Source organism: Octopus bimaculoides, chromosome 14 (genome assembly GCF_046866305.1).
Source record: "Octopus bimaculoides isolate indiv1 chromosome 14, ASM4686630v1, whole genome shotgun sequence".
Lineage (NCBI taxonomy): Eukaryota > Metazoa > Mollusca > Cephalopoda > Octopoda > Octopodidae > Octopus > Octopus bimaculoides.
Genome location: NC_142941.1, coordinates 57001970 through 57023669, shown reverse-complemented (window position 1 = coordinate 57023669; position 21700 = coordinate 57001970). Strand labels below are relative to the sequence as shown.

Below are 21700 nucleotides of genomic sequence, written 5' to 3'. Positions count from 1 at the left end.
CAAAAATTAGATGCTTTGGTAATATCCATGGTCTTGGTTGGTCAAGCTTAAGATCAGTGATGTCCAGACTACTCCACACAGAGACATACACATATTAAGGGCTATATTATTCAATACATTTGTTGTTCTTTTTTTTTTTTAAATAGGAGTGCGATTTTGAAGCTCTGGCTTTTCTTGGAGGTTTTTCCATTCATGAATAGTATTTATGCTATTTAGCTAAGTGTTGGGGTGTGATTTGAGGGAGATCTATTCCAACTTCAGGCAACTCCATAAAGGCTTCCTCACTGACTGACAATTAACCCTTTTGATTCCAATCCATGCACGACTGCCTTTGGTCCTCTGATACAAACATCTTGACTTAAAGTGATCTAAATTAAAACCTTCCATCAAAATTTCACGTTGATTTATGTTCCAAATATCAGATTCATTGATGGCAGTTTTTTTTACAAAATTCTTTATAACTTCAAATATTTTATTGAAACACAGAAGCAGTAAAATGTTTGACAAAAATATGGTGAGAAAAGTATTAAGATGACACTGAAGAGGGGGTGAGAAAGGATTAAGATGACACTGAAGAGGGGGTGAGATGGGTATCAATCCTCTAGGTGCAAGGTACCAGCAATAAATGAAAAGCAGTGACCAACAAGTTGATGGACTTGACTCTCTGACATGATTAGGACAATGCATCCGCAATAAGAACAGAATCACTTGTCACATTTAAGAAACACTAACTGAATAAATTAATTAGCAATTAATATTTATTTCTGACAATTCAAATGTATCATTCCACCCCAACCCACCCCCATCCCCACAAAAAAAAAAAAAAGATGTTGGCAAATATTTTTAATTCATATTTTAATTATTACATCAATGGATATGTGTTTTCATTCTCAGCAGTTTGTTATTTTCTTTCACTTCAATCAACAATTAATGATTAGAAACACAATCACCAAAAAACATTGTGTACCGCAGATATTAAACTACCTTTGTTGTTTTCTTAACCTCTCTCTCTATTCCTAAGAATTCTCTATGCAACAAGTCAGTGACGGTGGTGTTTTTATTTTATACATTTACAAAACCAACAAACATACCATCTTTCTCGGTTGGTTGGTAGTTATTACATGTTAATTGGCCAATACATGATGATTCAAATACAAAGTCATTGACACTGATAAATTATTTTTAGTTCACAAAAAGTTGTTTGTTGTTTCACTTCCGTGACTGCTGATGATAAGGACAAGGACACGAAAATCTGAAATCCGGCTGCAATATTGACTGTTTTTGATACTTTTCTCAATATTTATTTCTACTTTTTTGACTATCTGCAAAAGGTTATTGACTTCAACAAATATTTGTAGTTATTATTATGCTTATAAGATTAACTAAGTAATAAGTGCAATACCCACCAACACATCCATCAGCCAGCGATATGGACCACCATTTTCTGAAAAGCTGACTGAGATACACTTCCTTTGTAGTTAAACTATACAGTAGCATAGACACATTCTCAAACTGTCTCTATAAGATCTCTCTCTCTCACACACACACACACACACACACACACAAAGAGACAATACTTTGCATGGATGTTTTGAGTGACAAGGCAATTTACTTCTAATTTCTCTCAATCTACCCCCTCTCAGTCACCTACAAACACTTTGAAACGTTTTCCCTGTAATCTTTACTCATGTAACGCAGAAAAAATTTATGCCAGGCTACTTGCACATCCTCTCCATATTTCAGTCCGTTGGTAACTAAAGCCCTTCCCCCTTGTACACAGAAAAATGAACTTCACAAGACCCATCATAAGGCTACCTATCTTGGAGTGAAGTAATTCTGAATATTAGTTGAAACACAGTAGAGAGAACACTTTAGATCTCACATCAAACAACCTCCCTAGTACTAATATCACTCTATAAAGTAGTTAAAGAGTGGTGAGAAAAACCAGCCATAGAAATGTTGGCAAAAACATATTAAACAAATATGTAAACTCCAGAAATCACATAACAGTAAGAATTGCTACAGAAAAGAGTGGATTCTTTACATTGTGAAAGCTTTCCTAGTGCTGATGGCACAGTCAAAAGTGTCTGGCATGTACAGTTAGACATGTGCAGCTCCAATGTTGCCTGATTTTTCACTATTGCTGTGAGTGCGAGATGACACAGACCATGATGACCTGACCCAACCAACACCAACACGGGAAAATGGATATGAAATGAGGAGAAGGATTGACTACTTTATTGGCACAGACCCATGCAGAGTAAACAAGAGTAAACTTCAACATATGAAAACTTATGCCAACCCAAATACACACACACAGACTGTAAAACTTTAAAAAATGAAAGGTGCAGAATTCAGTAATGTTTTTTCAACCAATTCATGTATATCTTAAAGCACTTTTTATACAAGGAAGACGGTAAGCAGTCTTCTCTCTAACAATATAAAGATAACTGCACACATCATGAAAACTGTACATCACCTACTGCTAAATATGAACAACATGCAACTAGATTGCTCCAAAGTTACCACAAATACCACGCTTTGTCCTCACTGAGTGTCTCTCCTGGCAAACATACACCTTCAAGGTAACCCAAACTGTTTTAAATGACTAATTTGGAGCCAGAAAATAGTTAAAACAACAACAACTAATTCTCTACAAAGCTCAGGCAAAATTGACAATGGAGTATTACTCTCTTCTCTTGGATGGTGCTGCTGTTATCACAGCACAGACATCCTAGGCTACATTTTACTGAATACCATGAGATTACCATATTTTAACATGTATAAGGAACCTTCTTTTGTCAAAAATTAGGTTAAAAAATATGGGAGTTTCTTATACATGGATAGTATTATGATCCCTTACAAAACCTTTTTTCCAAATTTTAAGCCCTCAAAATTAGGGGGTTCCTTATACACGTTAAAATATGGTACTCACCAATACTACTCTTCAAACATTACATATTGCTAAGTTGAAGAACAATACTCAAATAATATATGTATATGCTTTTAAGGCTGTTTTCCTGGGAAATTCCAACCCAGATTCAATAAAACTAAATGAAATACAAGCCTTTCTTTACTCCCTACAATGTAGGTTCCGTCCACATAGAAAAAATGATATTTCTTCACCTGAGCAGATTTTTCTTATATCTAGTTTCTCTCTCTATTTGTGCTCTGCCATTCATGCACACTAACATTACACATCCAGTGAAGCATGCACACTCAGGTCAACATTGCTTTACACCCTTCTGAGGCTGATAAAATATGTGCCAGACAAAGAATTATAAATGGAGGAGGGATTGGGAGAAAAAAGTGACTTCAATTCCTAAAAGTTGGTGCCACAAAATGGTTGGAGTTCAACAATTGCAACCAGGGGAAGAATAAAACAATGAAATATAAAGACCCCAAAAAGGATTATGTCGACGCTGGAAGCACTTGAGATTTTTCATATGTTGTGAGAGAGAGAGAGAGAAAGAAAGAGGGAGAGATAAGGAGAGAGAATGAAGGTGTGCATAAATGCAAAACTTGCCAGAATTTTTTTTAAATATTACTAATTCTAATTTACTGGAGTTTGTTAAATTAATATTTACAAATTAACAGCGTTTAAATAATAAAAATAAAACAAATTAAGATAGAATACATGGAATGGAATTACAGTTTTAGGTTTTGCGGTGTGTGTATGAGCAAATGTATATATATATATATTTTATTAGGATAAATGGAAAAAATTCCTCTACTAAATTAATTTGTTGCTGGTATAGCAATATTATGATTTTTCTTTCACTTTTTAAATTTTCCTTTTCTCACTTCTTTCTTAAAGGGAGAAAATTTACCTGAAGGCGGCTGGCCATGTTCATTGATAAATCACATCTTTTTAAGGTTTTGGAATAATTAATTTTTCTTTCTTGTTTAGTTTTCTTTTATAAACCCTTTCACGATCACATTTCTAATGAAATACACTTCCTGTGTGTTTCAATTAATTTTGAAGGATTTAGTGAAATAATTAACCATTTTCAATATAAAGTTGTTTCTAAGAACATAATAATAATGATCTGGTATAAATATATAAAATGAGTCTAAACTTATATATAAAATAACAAGTTTTGTTTATTAAAGCCAGAGAGAGGCATATCAGACATGTTGCTATCAAAAAGATGCAACAATATTTTTACTAACAATATGGTCTTAAGTTCTGGTATTTATTTACTAACAATAAATCACGGGGCAGCAATGCAAAATAGCTCTGTCGTTATTATTTGTATTTATCAACATTTCCTTATATGTTGTGTTATATTTTGAATAATGATGCAACATGTTCACACTGTTGCCAGTTAGTACACCCACCTCCATCAGTCTCATCTGACAGCCAATACTACTTCTCTCATAGCAGACAACTACAATAAGAGCACCGCTAGCTTGAACATAATGAAAAATAGTTGTAACCCTTCTGGAATAAAAGAAAACTAACTTACCAACTATCACCATCTCCTACAATCACAAAGGTAGCCCCAATTACCAGTTAAGTACCTACAGACTACTCCCACTTGTACACTAACCTATTTCCTATAGTCACACTGAACACATTGTTGCTCAAGAGAGAAGTCGTTCCGCTGCTTCTTGGATAAGTATTCTAGATGGTAAAATCCTCCACTCCCTTTCTCCCTCCATTTAACCATATCAGAAACGGATCCTAGAAGATACAGATGCAGTGCACGTTACCCAATCATCAAGGGATGGAGCAAGGTTCCTGTCACATGGTGAATCACAATACGCTCAACAAAAATGAAAAAGCAAAAAAACCTGAAAGAAAAAGATGTGGGGGGGGGGGGCAAAAGGTAGTCTGAATGTAAGAATTTTACCAATGGTCTCTGATGAGAGAATCTGAAATACAAACTATTCTGTATTGCAAAGCGTTGTGTCAGTGGAAATTGGGTACACTTGCCCTAAAAGAAGGACACCATGCTCTATATACAGGTGCAGGCGTGGCTGTGTGGTAAGAAACTTCCTTCCCAACTATATGGTCCTGGGTTCAGTCCCACTGCATGGCACCTTGGGCAAGTGTCTTCTTCTATAGCCTCAGGCTGACCAGCCTTGTGATTGGAATTGGTAGACGGAAACTGGGGGAAACCCGTCATATATATGTATGTATGTATGTATGTATGTATGTATTAGTGTTTACCCACCACGACCACTTGACAACCGGTGACAGTGTGTTTACATCCCCATAACTTAGCGGTTCGGCAAAATAGACCGATACAACAAGTACTAAGCTTACAAAGAATAAGTCCTGGGGTCGACTTGTTTGACTAAAGGCGGTGCAACAGCATAGCTGCAGTCAAATGACTGAAACAAGTAAGAGAACAGGAACATTGTACTGTGTATGAAATGTAAAGTGTGGGGAATCAAGAGACGCCATTAGATCACAGGTTGGTCGACAGAAGAATTAAAGGAACTTATGTGAGGCAGATGCACAAGAATAGTCAGCAGCAGGAGCATCTATGAAATAAACTCTTAGCTTTTATTACCTAGGTGATTTAATTAGCAGTGGAAGAGGATTATCCACGATCGCAGTAGCTAGAGTTTCAACTGAGAGACAAAGATCAGAGAGGGGCAAGAATAGAGTTCTCTCATCAGGCAAAAGCCAGATTCTACGATACTTATGTAGAACACAGAATGTTGCGTGGTAGTGTGAATGCAGTGGATGTTACAAGGCTGGACAGAAATAAAACAAGCATGATCCATAGGATGTGTAATGTTAATCATGGATTAAACAACAGAGAAGAAAAGAGCAGAGAAAACGACTGCATGAAAAGGACTCGGATGTAGCTTGCAAAGAGAGAGAGAAGACTGCACTGATAATGTTCATGATACATATGTAGTGTGACAGTTGGTTAAAACAGTAACAATCAATCCAAGTAGAAGGAAGTCACAGAAGAGAAAGAACAAAGAAAGCCAGAGAAGAATCAATGAAAGATGCTTTTAAGAAACACTAAACCTCATGAAAGGGATGACAAAGGATTGTAACAACTGCTAAGATGCTGTGCTAGAGAAATCATATCCACCTCTTTGCAGGCATTGAAACACAGACCTAAGATAGTGCTGGTGGTGTGGTAATTCAGGAAAGATGAAAGGATAATTCCTGGAAGGACCTGAATTCTCAAATATCAACAGGCAATATAGAAACGGTTAGCAATAAATTAGATACAATAAAACGTCAACTAGTCAGAAGTTCTATGGGTTTGGGGGGGATTCTTTATAAAATTATTCCATGTCTTTTGTGAACAATAATGTCATGGGTTATAAAGTTCCAACAGGCCAACTACTGGTTCACTACATTTATGCCATGTCAAAAATGCCTTATAACTCATACATATGTGTGCGTGTGCAGTTGCAGAAGATAAAAAACATTTAAAGATGTTTGTGTGCAAGTGTATATATACATGCTCTCAACTTATTTTCACACACACAACACCATCCTAGGAGGGCCTGGGGTGGTCATGAGTACAGCCATTCTCCACCCACAAATAAGCCATTAAAAAATATTTGCATTAAAAAAAAAAACAATTTGTTCTTGGTCTGTTTATGATGAGTTTCCCCAGTATGTATGTATGTATAAAACACACACAAACAAACATGCATACACACACGTATCTATAGAGCATTTATAAAGATCCTAGAGTATGAATGAAAGAGTGTGCATCAAAATTAGAAGCATGCATCATTCTACCACATCAATGCAGAATTTTTTATGCTCTGGATTTCAAGACCAGATTAAAAACAAAACAGAAAAACAACAGGAGAGAGTGAAAACAGACATATCAAACCCACTCAACAATGGTAATAATAATAACTAGAATGATCTAAGCAAGCTGAATTAGTTGATAAATGAGAAGAGCTAGAAGAGGGAGTAAGGAGAAAAACAAATTCAATCAAGCTATCAACTATGTCCCCCACCAACCCACCTCTTCTTTCTACTAGTAAGCTACCATTGGTCAGTTTTAGAAAAATTCTGTTATTTGTAGGTAAACCTTCTTACCTGGCTTGTCAAAACGAGCTCGTTTATTGCCGGGATCCATGTGCAGCAGCTTTGTTCAGGTGTGGAGGGGGCCTTGTCGCTCGCTCCAGCACCACACCACACCACCTCCAAAATATATAGTCCACCGCAGTCTTCACTTAAATCCACTCCAAGGATGCAAGACACCCTCAATAAATGATCGACCAGATTGGCTTATATGTTCAAAATTGATCAGGTGAATTCTTTTTCTCAGGTGATTAGTTCTTCCTTGGGTTTTTATTATTATTTTCTTCTTTTGACTTAAACAGATCTTTAAAATTCTGTAACGACAAGAGAAATAAAGAGAGAAGAATATTAGCTTCAGAATTTTTAATTTTTTTATTTTAGAACAACATTTAATAAAAAGGGGGGAAAAAACTTTTACAAATAGTAGCAACAAAAAATATATATACAAACATACATACACAAGCACAGGAGTGGCTGTGTGGTAAGTAGTTTGCTTACCAACTACATGGTTTCGGGTTCAGTCCCACTGCATGGCACCTTGGGCAAGTGTCTTCTACTATAGCCTCGGGCAGACCAAAGCCTTGTGAGTGGATTTGGTAGACGGAAACTGAAAGAAGCCTATCATATACATAATGTTTGTGTGTCTGTGTTTGTCCTCCCAAGTCTGCAATGCCTTTACTCTATTCAGGATCAATCAAGAAAATATCTAAGATTAATGTAATTGAAAGCAGGATCACAGCATAAAAATACTCCAATGGCAGAAGCCGGAAATAGAATAAATGCACTAAAACTCAACATATGCATCAGTTTGTTTCTTTATTTTGGAGTGAAGTTGTCCATTTTGTTTTAAGTACACACACGCATGGATTCGGGTAGATCTAATTTTGTTCTTAACTGCCATTACTTTGGTTTGTCTTACATATTAAAAAAACTCTTACTCTCTGCAAACTTTTTTTTTTTTTTTTACTGAATTATGAAAAAGAAAATCCAGTCGATAATTTTATTTGAATATATATTTATCTTATAAATCCAAGAATGAGAAAGAAAACAAAAAAAATCCATGGTCAAATCAATTCAATAAATTAAACTGAATTCTATAATACAAATTAAGTTTTCTAAAATAGCTTTATTGAAGAAAAGAAAATTGAAAAAACAAACTTCCATTGGTTGGACGTAGATAGTTTTGAATCTAAAAATTCAACACACACACACACACAAAAGCACTGACAAAATTGAAATTAAAAACTGAGGGAATATAAACTGTAAAAATCGAAAAAGGACTTCGGAACTTTTCAAAAAGTAAGATTGAGAAAACAGTCAGTATCTAAATTTAAATGTGTATACCCAATTTCAACGCAACACTCACTAAAGTTCATAAAATATTGTTTCTGTCTTCCAAATCCACTCAGAAGGCTTTGGTTGGTTGGCTTGGGGTTATAATAGAAGACAGATGCCTAAGGTGCCATAACTGAACTCAGAACCATGTGGTTGGAAGCAAACTTCTTACTACACACTATCGACAGGTCACAATGAACTGCATGTGAACTTACACATTAGAGTTAAGAAAATCGATCAAGGTGACCAGGAAATGCTCCAACAAAATGCCAACATTGAGAGAGAGAGAGAGAGAGAGAGAGAGAAAGAGAGAGAGAAAGAGAGAGAGAGAAAGAGAGAGAGAGAGAGAAAGAGAGAGACAAAAAAAAATATTTGTTTCAAGGAATCTGAAATCTAAAAGAAGTTGGGAAATAGGGGGATTTTACAACTAAAGCCTTGTTTTAAATATATATTTCAAAAGTTCTTTCTACTTTTAAGAGGGACAGGGTTACTATCTAGCATTTCTTCTTAAGTAAAAAATATCCAAATTATTTCTAATGGCACAAATTTTTCAATTTGGTGTTTGGAATTAAATATTTCACTAAAAATGTGTTATATCATCTACCATCAGACAGCTAAATAAGAAAACTGATAGCCAAACATCTTGCTTGAATTTTATAACTTTCTTGTTGATATATATATTAAAAATGTAGATATTATTGTAAACAAATTTTATTTATTTTCTATCCACCAAGTCTGATATTTTTTTTAGTACGTAAGGAAAAATGAGAAAATGCCAAGAAAAACTAAATATTACAAATAAGTTACCTCCCCTGAATAATTTAAATGCAGCTCACAAACGTTCAGTTGGTTACTACTTGATTATCAGAAAAAGGCTTTTCTCTACGTATCTGAAAGATTACCTTTAATAAACGTGAAACTTTCAAGGAAGATTTCTTGAAAAGCAAAGAAATATACAACCCACCCCAACACAAAAAATTATTATTATCATTATTATTGATTGTTACTAAGAATGATAATTAATCAAAGAGAGAATTTTGGATGCTTTCAAATGATAAAAGTTACAAAATCAAAAATATAAAAAGACAAAGACACTAAGTTTAAATCAAATTCATTACATCAAAGAATCAAAGAGGTAAAAGAAGAAAAAACCTAATTAAGCAACGGATGGAATGATCAAATTTCACACTGTATTCTAAATAACAAACAATTTTTAAAACTTAGTTAATTAGAAAGCAATTTGCTGCCTTTGGTTTTGAAAAATGACGCAAAACATCAACAATTGCTGAATTTCTGAAGAATAGTAGCAATATGGTATTTATTTTAATTTTGAGATGATTCCATAGTGATTGTCATTAATCTTTGAAGATATTCACGGAAACGTAAGAAAATGTTTTCGCACACATCGAGTAATTAGCGAAACCAGCTTCCCTGTGCTAAACAAAACTTTAAGGGTAAATGGAAGGCAGGGGGGAAATCTGTGCAAGCTTTTCTAATAGGTTTTCAAAATATTCAAAGAACAGCTATTCTTTTAATATTTATTCTTATAAAACAACATACAATAATCTTCAACAAGAATTTGTTGCATTAATCTCTCTGAAATTAAAAATACAATGCAGGCAAAGTTTCGTAATATTTAACAATATCATGATTAAAATTCAACAAATTAAGCTTCAGTTTCCATGTATTTGTTTTATTTATTCATTCATTTATTTTTTTCCCTCCAAATTCCATTTACTTTAAATATTAACGAAACTAAAAAGGGAATGAAGAGACACAGTGGACAAAAACAAAAATATTTCCATATCGATTTAGACACTTTGAGAGAAATAGCAGAGAAGAAATAATCTTTTAAATGAATGCATGAACTAGTCAGAAACAAACAGAAGATAAACAAACAAACACAACTCAAATTAAAACCCAAAACAACCTATTAACTACACGAAATTCCTATAAGAATTGGATGAGATATGACGGCTCGGCCGTCTCTCCCCAGTTCTTATATTAATCATTAAAATCCAGAAATACAACAACACGAGGAATAACGGTAACAACAGACCAATACTTTATTCTAGGTTGGTGTAGAGGCGTTTCGTTCCTGGGTGAACAGGCTTGCCGCTAGAATACCAAAGAAGCTTCGACCACATGGAGGAACGTCCTGTCACGACGTTTGCTGGATGCATAAGAGATACGTGTTGTCGCCACCACTGCTAGAGAGAAAAGAGAGCGAACGCTATTGGTTTTTCTCCACCTGTTGCATTGCGCATGCATGCTCGGGTACTTCCGCTGGCGGCAAATCCCTTGCACATGCGCAATGGCACTTCCCAAGATGGGGGCCACACGCGCCACTACAATGTCTCCCCCCACCCCGAGTGCATAGCACGAAACAAGGAAAGTGTAGAGAGCGAGGAAACAAGATGGCCGCCGAACCCAGAAAACATGGCTAAAATTATACAATGAAAAAACAAAAATTGTTTTGTTAAAACAAAGAATGACAAGCTCAATAAATTTGCAAAGCAATGCTGTGTCGGATGCAATAATGGAAGCAAAACTTTTGCATCCGACACGATGTGAGTAAGAAAAGAAGTTCTGTTCAACATGAAAAGTTCAGCCAGACCTAGAGATAAAGGGTTTGTGCGAAAAAAAGTTGCAACGAAGGTGTTGGCGTGAGAAAATGTGTATGCAAAGGTTGAAACAATATGTAATGTGTACATATTTTCTTTTAGCACGTTACTGTGCACAGAAATGAAAGAAAAACAATGTTTGTTTGTACAGAGAAATGAAATGCCGGCGGCACAAAAATGTCAAATGTATATTGTTTTGGAAAGTTTCTTTGGCCAATGCACTGTCCGGCCAGATCTAGTGACATAAGGGTCACTTGAGTTTTGTCGCAACGACGAAGGTGGAGTGGTTTCTGGTGTGTGTGTGTTTGTGATGGTATTGATGTTGGTGTATGCATTGGTAAAGATGTTGACAGTGGTGTGTGCGGTGTTCGAAAAACGGGCACGTCGTCCATGGAAGTTTAGGGTTTTTCAAGGTACGCTATTTTCAGACGGTCGACAGACACAATCTCAGTACGACCATTAGCGTCGACCTTGAAGAAATTCAACCCAAAACTGTGGCTTATGAAATCGCTCAACCATCCCATTAGAAGCGGGATGGTAGCTGGTGGTGCGTATACGATGCCTTCGATGAAGGGAGTGGAAGATAGGCAAAGTTACAATTGTTGAAATTTTGGCGAAGTTAAATCTATCGTCGACAAAAGAGTTTGGTCCTGCGAAATAGCAAGTAAATCAATTGCTGCAGGAGAGGAAATAGAATTGACAGGGAGTGTCGTGAGAGCATCAACAGGGATGTTCTGCTTCCCTGGCAAATGGCTGTGAAATATAGTCCAGGTGACTGAAAGCACGAGGAAAGAGTTTGTCTGTTTTAGAAGACAGTGTGCACATTATATGCGCGGAATCGCTGAAAAAGTTGCGATAAATGGTAGAATCTGATGATAAGCGCGAACCAGATCAATCTTGGAAAAGATTGTGGAACCATGTGTGCAAAGGAGAGAGAGAAAAAAAAAAATGTTCGTAAAAACAAAAAAAAAATGGTGTTTGCTTTTTTTTTTTTTTTTCTGTTTGTGTGAGTGTGACATATAAACACAATAATAGGCAGGCCGTCATGTAAACAAAGTGTATGTGTATACAAACATGGATGCATGTGTGTGCAAGTAATACAGAGCATAGAAAAGAGTCTATAAGGGCGTTAGAAGAAAGTCCAGACACAAGGGTAGTAAATACCAGTTCGTAGTTAGGGTACACAGTAGATTGAAAGTCTGTATATAAGAGGTTGAGGCGTGGAGGCAGAGCTAAGTCACATGTCGTGAGGTTGAGGCTTCTATGCCGATGCCGGTTACTTGATACAGAAGTTCTCGCAGGTGAACAGGCATGCCGCTAGAATACCAAAGAAGCTTCGACCACATGTCGGGGTCGAGTTGTGACAGCCTGGAGGAACGTCCTGTAACGATGTTTGCTGGATGGATAAGAGATACGTGTTGTCGCCACCGCTGCTAGAGAGAAAAGAGAGCGAACGCTATTGGTTTTTCTCCACTTGTTGCATTGCGCATGCGTGCTCGGGTACTTCCGCTGACGGCAAATCCCTTGCACATGCGCAATGGCACTTCCCAAGATGGCGGCCACACGTGCCACTACATTCCTTTCTCTACAAATGTGTAAGTCCAACTGTATTTAGAACAGCATTGCTTCTTAACATCCAACTAATTTTTAAGTATTTAAATGCAATGTTTTCCAAAGTTGCACTGCAAAGGGTGTCTAAATACATGGTAGGTGTTTAGAAATAAATGTTAAGACTTTAAGAAAATTATACTAATGTTCAAGTGTCTTGAAAGACATGTTATTCACAGGTAGGACTGTGTGGTAAGAATTTTGCATCCCAACTAATTGGTTCCCAGTTCAAACTCACCATGTGGTACATGTCTTCTACTACATAACCTTGGGCTGTCCAAAGCCTAGTGAGTGGATTTGGTAGAAAGAAACTGAAAGAAGAACATTGTGGTGTGCATGTATGACTGCCTTTGGATCTGTGTTTGTCCTACACCACTGCTTGACACTGCCTTTGGATCTGTGTTTGTCCTACACCACTGCTTGACAATCAATGTTGGTGTGTTCACGTACCCATAACTTACTAGTTGTGAGTGAGTGAGAGAGAGAGAGAGTTGCACCGGCACTCATTTTCAGCTGGGTGCATTGAAGAAAAAGGAAATGAAGTGCTTTGCTCAAGGACAGGTCGCACCACCTGGTCCTGAAATTGGATACACAACCATTAGGCCATGCACCCACCTACGCACACATTATCAGCAGCAAAAAGAGTCTTCATGGGTAATTAGATATTAAGTTGAAATTTACAGAAAAATGAAAGATGAAGACAGGTGTATAAACAGCAAGCAGATGTATTAGTTTGACGCTCAGGAAAGTGAGAAAATCTTTTAGGTTTCAAGCCTATGCTTTTCAAGAGAAAGGAACATGAGGAAATAGAGAGAGAAAGAGAGAGAATATAAAAACTTGTGGATTTAGCAATCAATCATGGCGACTGAACTCTTTTTTCCTCATTCTTTAGTGAGAAGCATAAAAGTATTCCTAAAAAACAGTTTAAAACAGCAGAAATCTAATCGTGAAAGGTTCAACCAAAGAAAACTAACATACACTACTCACTATTTAACACCTTACCTTGAACATACACGAAAAGCACACAATACATATACATTAACCCTCCAACAGGTTGCAATACCAGTTCATTTGTTCTAATATTTATATTAACACTTAAACCTTTAAATTTTTTACCCATAAGTTAGTCCATTATACATAAAATACAGAAGTGAGCTATTTACCAGCAGAATACAAGATTATCCTGCAGGTTTGATTCTCCAGAGATCTACATAGTTTCATTTCTTTTTTTGAACTTGTGATTTCCAGATAAAAATCTGGAGATACATGGGCTCCCCCTTGAGCAGGCTTGATTTTTGATTTACCAAAGAAAAAAAAAATCTCTTTGATGGTGACTCCAGAACCCTTTTTCATGCCATACAAAAACCTAGCAGTTTTTCTCCCATCCCTTTTTTATAGCTTGTGAAGAACATAAAGTAAAGGAGTTAATAAGTAGGCCTGTAGAGTTATGGTCTTGCATTCTATGGGGTGCAGCAGGAACCCCCCTCCCCCACTAGCTTTTTATGCTACTAGTAAGGTTGGGAAGATGGTAACTTTGTCTTGATTAAGCTAATGTTTCACTGTTTTTTTTTGTTTTGTTTTTTGTCTCCATCAACTCCTCGTGGCGATATGGTTTGTACCAGTGCATACACTGCACTTGCTGTTGAAATGTTTATCAATAATGTTGAATCATAAGTTTTTTTTTTCTTTTCCTTTTTTTGCCCCCAACTTTGTATAATACATTTAACCCTTTCATTACCAACCTGGCTGAAACTGGCTCTGGCTCTATAGTACAAATGTCTTGTTTTCACGTTTTGAATTGAAATCTTCCACCAAACCTTAGTCGCAATTTATGTTCCTAACACTAGATTAATGATAACCAAGTTGTTTTACTAAATTCTTTGTTATATCTAAGATAATTGAAAGAAACACAGAGCATCTCAAAATAAATACGGTAATGAAAGGGTTAAGCATTCAAGCTAAAACATAAAGCTAACAAACAGTAACTAAATACTACAGAAAGCCAAGGAATTTCTGCAAATTTCCAATGACGTTTCCTTTTTCCTTTTTATTTTTTAGACAAATGTTTTAAGCATAAAAAGGAACATTCCATTGTATAAACAATCCTACTCAAATCACAGTTCTAAAGTAGAGAGAGAGAGAGAGCATGTGTGCATGCGTGCGTGCATGCGACAGATTTTTCCATGTCCAAACACAATGACCACTTAATTTTCACATCAGTTTAACAGAAATAAGGACAGCATTGTTTACTTAAAACTGAAGCAGCAACTCTAAATTTCAAATGAAATTCAAGAAATATATACTAAAGCCACAAGGCCTACATTAAATTTTGAGGGAGGGAAGGGAGCTAGTTGATTACATTGACCAAGTGTTCAACTAGTACAGCCCTAAAAGGATGAAAGGCAAAGTTGACCTCCGTAGAATTTAAACTCAGAATGTAAAGATGGAGGAAATAGCATTTTGTCCTGTATGCTAACAATTTTTATAAAATAACATGAGATAAAGTACAAAAGCTGCAACTTGGTTTGAACTCAAAAGCTCTGCTGCCAATAATCAATAAAGTATTTTAAATCTGTAGCCATGGTAACAAAATATATCTATACAGAATGAAAAAAAAAGTGATGAAAGTGAAAAAAAAAGTGATGAAAGTGAAAAAAAAAAACTGCTACAAAAAAAAAAAAAGCTTTGATTGTAACCTTCATTAAACAAAGATAGTTTTGTTCTTATTGTTATTAATGTTCCTCTCTGTAAAAGGCTTGGTATATAATTGATTAACTATCAAACATTTTGATGTAGCAAGAAACCAAACTGGGTACAGTTAATGTGTAAGTGTCAAGGAAATGCCCTACAATGATGAAATTTCAATGTGATGGGAGAGAGAGGGAAAGGAGGAGAGAGAGATGGATGAAGGCATTTTATACATATTTTATTTCTGCTAATGCTGAGCAACAACTTCTTTTAACCCTTTCAACAAACAGCCAATAAGAGCAGCTACCTTCTTATACAAGAGACTGTATTTTCCATTTTGTCTTGTCTTTGTGTGTGGGGGGGTATTTTTCAGTATTAAACCTGAAACATGTCTTAGCAGATAAACATGGATATAAAATCTAAGTAGTTTTAACAGTTTCTTAAGAAGCCTAGAGAAAGGCACATCTATAAAAAAAAAAAAATTAAAAAAAATAAAACGAAAAAAAAAACGAAAGAGAGAAAGATGCCAGCTATTGTGCTACTAGGAGATGAATAAAATGGGCTTATGGAGGGAAAAAAAACAAACAAAATTGTATAATGATTATAATATGTATCATAGCTGAAACTTGGGGGTGGCTTTAGAAGTCATAGAAGCAGCAGCAGCTGCAGAAATTTGTCACCATTTGATAAGGATAAGGTCACCATTCGTGTCAACCATACTGAAGTGTTGCTCAGTTTCAATTAATGATATCAAACTGAAGGTCAATTAAATACTGCATAAATTACATAGTAGATTCAATGCTTGGAGAGTAGAACTTGAAATATTTGATTTCAAGAGAATAGCTTAAAAATACAAGTGTTAAGTATTTTATATTGCAGTAAAAGAGGAATTCGAGAAATAGGCATTGCCATAATGTAAATTTAAGAGCTCACACAAGAGAAAGAGAAAATTTGGGTTATTGTGTATGGCCATTCATACCAAGCCTACTCCAGCATGGTTGGTGGTTGTGAGAATGGATACTCTAGACCAGGGGTCGGGAACGTTTTTAACCAATTACCCCAAAATAGATTTATTTACACCAATGTAACCCCCTTGATTTGAAAGCAAGGAAATCATAGATTATTTAAATTCAAAAGGTTTATTGACTCTTTTTATAATCTATTTAAACGTCCATTATATTGGACAAAAGCAGTGTAGCCAGAAGAAAAATTTCTATCATCACAAGGAACACGTTTTTTTATATAATTTTAACTATGCCTAACGAGTAACTAATTTACCCCCAAGAATTTTTTTACCCCACTTTGGGTAATTTACCCCAGTTTGCCAACCTCTGCTTTAGTCTAATGCAGCGTTTCTCAACCGGGGTCCCACAAGAAAGAGTGAGATAAGCTAATGCTAATTTCATGATCGTAATATTACTATACATGCACAACATATCATTGGTTATTGTAATATAGACATCATCCTATCTAACCTATCATGTTATCAAAAAAATATAACAACCATTGGAGATATATAATACATCTGTTTGTTGCCTACACCACCTGTCTTCATCTTTTGTTTTTTTTTTGTGAATTCTCCCCGAGATATATTTTTAAATATATTTATATATATTAAGGGCATTTATGTATAGTAATGCCCTTAATATAAATCTCTCTCTCTCTCCATATATATATATATATATATATATATATATAATGCAATCCCAAATCCTGTTATTTTCAGGACTTTTTAGCTATACAACTGTCCACTTACCACTCAGTTTAACACTGAGCCACTAACGTGGTTGTAAGTTCTTGTACAAGGATTGCATTTAGGTGACTGAATATATTCAAACTTCAAACAGCTGCTTTGTTGTGTTTTTTTTTTTCTTTCTTTAAACTCTTCATTCCCTTTTTTTAAATGGAAATGCCACCAAAGCTTTCAGGTAGCATCTAAAGGATGGTGCTTAGCCGGAAGAGTTTGGTTTAGATATAACAAGGCTAAAATTCTACCTACTCCACAGCATACCAGTTGACCAAAAGTAAACACCCTCAGATAATCTGGTACTTTATTTGTGACAGCTGTGTGAGTGAACTGAAACAAATGTAAAATGAAGCGTTTTGTCCAAAACAATGAAATACTTGTAGCAAATTGTTAGCTAAGAGTACAAAATCTAATCTTGTCTTAGTCCACAACACCAGTCTTCAAGTGGCCAATTGTCAAAAATAAATACTTTACTGATGATAAACTAACACATCAAGTACAATGTGCAAAATAAAAGGTTGATTCTGCCAATTTAATGGTTTTATTTACTGGACTTGTATTCAGCTGAGAGAAAATGACATTACTGGTATTGCTGGGTAGTTTCATATCAGCCCTGAGTAAAACCCTACGACCAAACATATACCAGCTATCACCACCCAGGTTTTCCTTCTTTTCTTCCAAACAATGTTACACTATCCAAACAATATTCCCTTTTCTTCTTTAAGATGGCACAATGTGATCTGAAGGAGATTTGGCTGATATTTCTAGCAGGTTGTATGTGACCACAAGATGACAATGGAACAAGTAAATGACTTTCAAATATCCAAATCGAAAGCTTCAAGACCAGTCATGCTGGTGACTAAAATCTCTCAGAAATTCCACTAACCAATTTCATTTCTTCTATTTTATCCCAATTCTTGCTACTGATGTTCTCTACTGGTAGTGAAATATCTTCAATGGCAATAGCCAATGCTAATGCAGAATTCCTAACAGGAGAATAAGGTGGGACAGTTTATTTAATATTACTTCAATGCTTTTATCAAACAACACTTAATTTGAAACAGAACTAAAAATAAAAGCATTTGTTTTTTTATAGACATCATATTTTAGTGAAGAGAGAGAGAGAGAGAGAGATATGATTGCAGAATAAGTTGGTTTATAGAGGAATTAACCTAAAAGATCACCAATTTAAATACTACCTAAGGCAGTGAAATTATACCACCAGACAAAGCTCATTACATACTCCAATTTGCTTAGCTAAACACAAGTATCACATCTCTTGAAGAGAGAAAATTTGGATAAAAATCACACATATTGCCACAAGGTAGGATTACAAAACAACACATGTTTACGACCTTATTAATATTCTTAAAACATCATATTTTGGTCTTGCTATAAAATAACATTGGGGTTATAACCCCAATGTTTTTGGCAAATCATCAGACAAGAACTCCTTGATAGTCTTGCCAAGCTTAAGTGTAGATGTCACAAGATTTATTGAAAATAGTGTAGTTTTAGAAATAAACAAATTAGATTGCATGGTTGCAAAACACAAGCCATAAATTATACAGGTTATTACGCAGCATGATTAACAGACAAAAAATCAGTACATGAAAGCCTAATTAACATTTGCAACATTGTATTGTGGTTAATATCTGATTGGTCATACAAGCAAATAAGAAGAGGTTAACTGGACATGAGGTCAACACCAGTGGCTGGCCACCAAGTACGAGAAGAGACATACAAATTTATAAACACTACACTTACAAACAGACCAATATATATATATATATATATATATATATATATATATATATATAGTCATTTTAAACAATATTAAGAAAAGAGAGAAAACAGTTTAAGAAATACGACCACCACTAACAAACACTGTCTTCCTTTTAGGTGGCTGCACAACCTGCTAGAAAAAGCAGCTTAATTTGTCTAAAAATCTCACCCAAGTGTTTTAAAAGAAAATAGATAAAAATAAAAAAAAACAAAAAGTAATTAATGTAGATCAAGAGGACATTACATACAAGAAGGCAGAGTGGTCACAGCTGGAGGTGTTTTTGATCACAGGTCTGCTTGATCAGAGCTGATATGAGATGAAATAAGTCAACACAGAAATTTCAAAAGTCAGCTGCAAGTTGTTGCAAAGAAAATCTACCAAATAATCTGTGATGTGATACACAAAAGTTAGTGATGTGATACACAAAAAGCAGGCTATGTATAAGTTTCGAATGTAAACTAAATAGTATGCCTTCCCCTGGAACTATTACAATAACATGGTCAAATTGTAAATAAAATTAGGTTAACAATAATTCAAAGTATTCTACTTGCATGATAAAGAACTACAAGAAATGCAAGCCAAGGCCATGGTATCAACTAGAAAGTGCTTTATTACTAAATGATTGAGAATGGTTGTTCCTTATCAATATAGTAGTAATGGTAAGGCACGACTACACAGCAGAACACCACTCCACCACACCTACTCACACAGATCAATGAAACTGAAAGCACCAACTCTGAATCGATTGTAAAATTCATGATCAAGAACCATGAAAACCTATAACAACATTTACAATGTGATTTATAACAAAGGAGTGACTTCAGAAGTATCTCTCACACTTGTTTGTTTTAGCTAGCAGTTCTAAGCATTTGTGTTAGTGCCAACTATGTCAGTACCAATGTCAATACAGTGAATAGCTTACAACATAGGAATCACACACACACGCACACACACGCACACTTTTTAAGGCACAAATGAAATTTACAAAACAATTACAATAACATACATGATTCTAAAAAAATTAAATTATGTTGATGTTTAGACCTCTTCTGCCTAGCTGGCCTGGCCCTCACTGAACAAGCTCTAGATTAAAAGCTATCAAGTCATAACCGTTGTCGATTTCCAGGATTAGTGTAACACCAGACACATTAACCATGCGATGTAAGCGAAATTTAGCAACTAATTCCAAAATCAAATAAGCAGAGAGAGACCATATACTTACACTATCTTTGCATACTGTTAGTGAATTGAATGCTAATATCACACACAATTTAACCATTTATTTTTATTGATATTCATATTACCAATATGTACATATATAAGTTCAATATGCAGATATAAATTTATATAAAAATGATGAAAATTCTAAATTGAAAAATAATGAGTTAGTGAAAGTTTTCCTGTTACCAAAACTTTTAACAACAAAATAGGAAAAAATATAACAGTTTAACAAATAGTGTCTGGATTTGTGCAATTTATTATTTTTTTTTATTTTGCCAAGCATCAAATTAGTTTCCAACATTAAATTCTTGCACTGCAAAAATATCCACATTGGTTGTAATTGTAAATCATATTTTTCAGTGATATGGAGTCTGATCATAAATGTGTGCACGTACGTATGTGCATGTGTGTGTGCGTGTGTATGTGCATGCGCACGCATGGACAGAGATTCTTTTATTGAATTGTGTTTAGTGGCCTGGTGAAATCATGGCTTTTAATTTGTCTGAACTCCAAGAGACAATAAGAATGTTTTCTCATGCACTTATTTTTTTTTTTAAATTCACGAACAAGCTTATTGAGCATTGACAGGACACAGCATCATTTAAATAATAAGAGAGAGGGCAAAATTTAAACAGGGAACAGAAGAAGAATAAATGTTCGCACAAGATGGCCACTGGTTATAAGATTGAGTCACTGCAAGAATACCATTAATCAGAGGCACAGTGTTTGTAGTTCTTGTGATCTGCAGCTTCTAAGAGTGAGAGGCACAAAAAGAACAATGCTGTGCTCTGTTGCTACACACAAAACCTGCAGAAAACTCATACCGATTCACAACATATTCATAACGGGCTGCACTAATCAACACCATGACAACCAATGAACAGTTTATTATACATCAGTGGCATTAGACAATTTCATACGAAACTACTAGCACGACACAACAAACAGACCTTTCTGAGAATTTCATAATACATTGCTTTACTCTTCATTGGAGCATGGCCTTTAACATCAATGACCTCCAAAATCATCCTATTTGTTTGTTTATTTTTATTCATTCATTCCTTCACAGAATGTCCATTGTTTGTTCTTCAAAAACAAAAATTAAAAAAAAAAAGAAATAAAAATAAGCCCTTTTGGCCTTGACTTCTATGTAGCATTTAAAGAGAGAGAGGAGGGAATGAGAGGAATTTAGAGAAATACTTCAGATTAACTGCCTAAACTGTTATCTTGATTCAAACCTTGTTTCTAGCATCAGGAAGCAAAAGATTATTTCTACTTGCCTCAATCAACCTAGCAGAAAATAGCAACAAACTTCCACTTCATAATGGTTGTTGATTCTTTTTTATTCTCTTTCTCTTTTCTTTTCTTTTTCTTTTTTTTTTTTGTTTTGTATATTGCTATTGTTAGGTAAGCTGTATGCAATCAGTCCTGATAGCAGGGCACTGAAGTAGCTAATAAGAAAGAGAATTTGAGTAGTTCCTGTTAAGAAAACAGCACCTGCTCTCTAAAACAAATTCAAGCAAACTATCTATGAATTACCATAACCAACCGAAGCATAGGGAATACGTTAAGAGGAAATAGAGAGGATAAGAAATGGTACACAAAAAAAAAAAAAAAACTTTCAAGACTGGGTATGTTGATTGATGCTCATGCCATTTTCCAAGGGCACCAAT

The 21700-nt window shown here is 35.2% G+C and overlaps 1 protein-coding gene across 28 annotated transcripts in view; it reads right to left on the bottom strand.

The window, feature by feature from the left end:
• LOC106874741 (C-terminal-binding protein) overlaps nt 1-21700 on the bottom strand; it is a 203928-nt gene that overhangs the window by 82735 nt on the left and 99493 nt on the right. For all 28 annotated transcript variants that reach the window (XM_089363012.1, XM_089363020.1, XM_089363018.1 and 25 more), the window contains exon 3: nt 7034-7332. In XM_089363012.1, the coding sequence (XP_089219138.1) occupies nt 7034-7073 (40 nt within the window). In that variant the 5' untranslated portion in view covers nt 7074-7332. The remainder of the gene's footprint in view (nt 1-7033; nt 7333-21700) is intronic.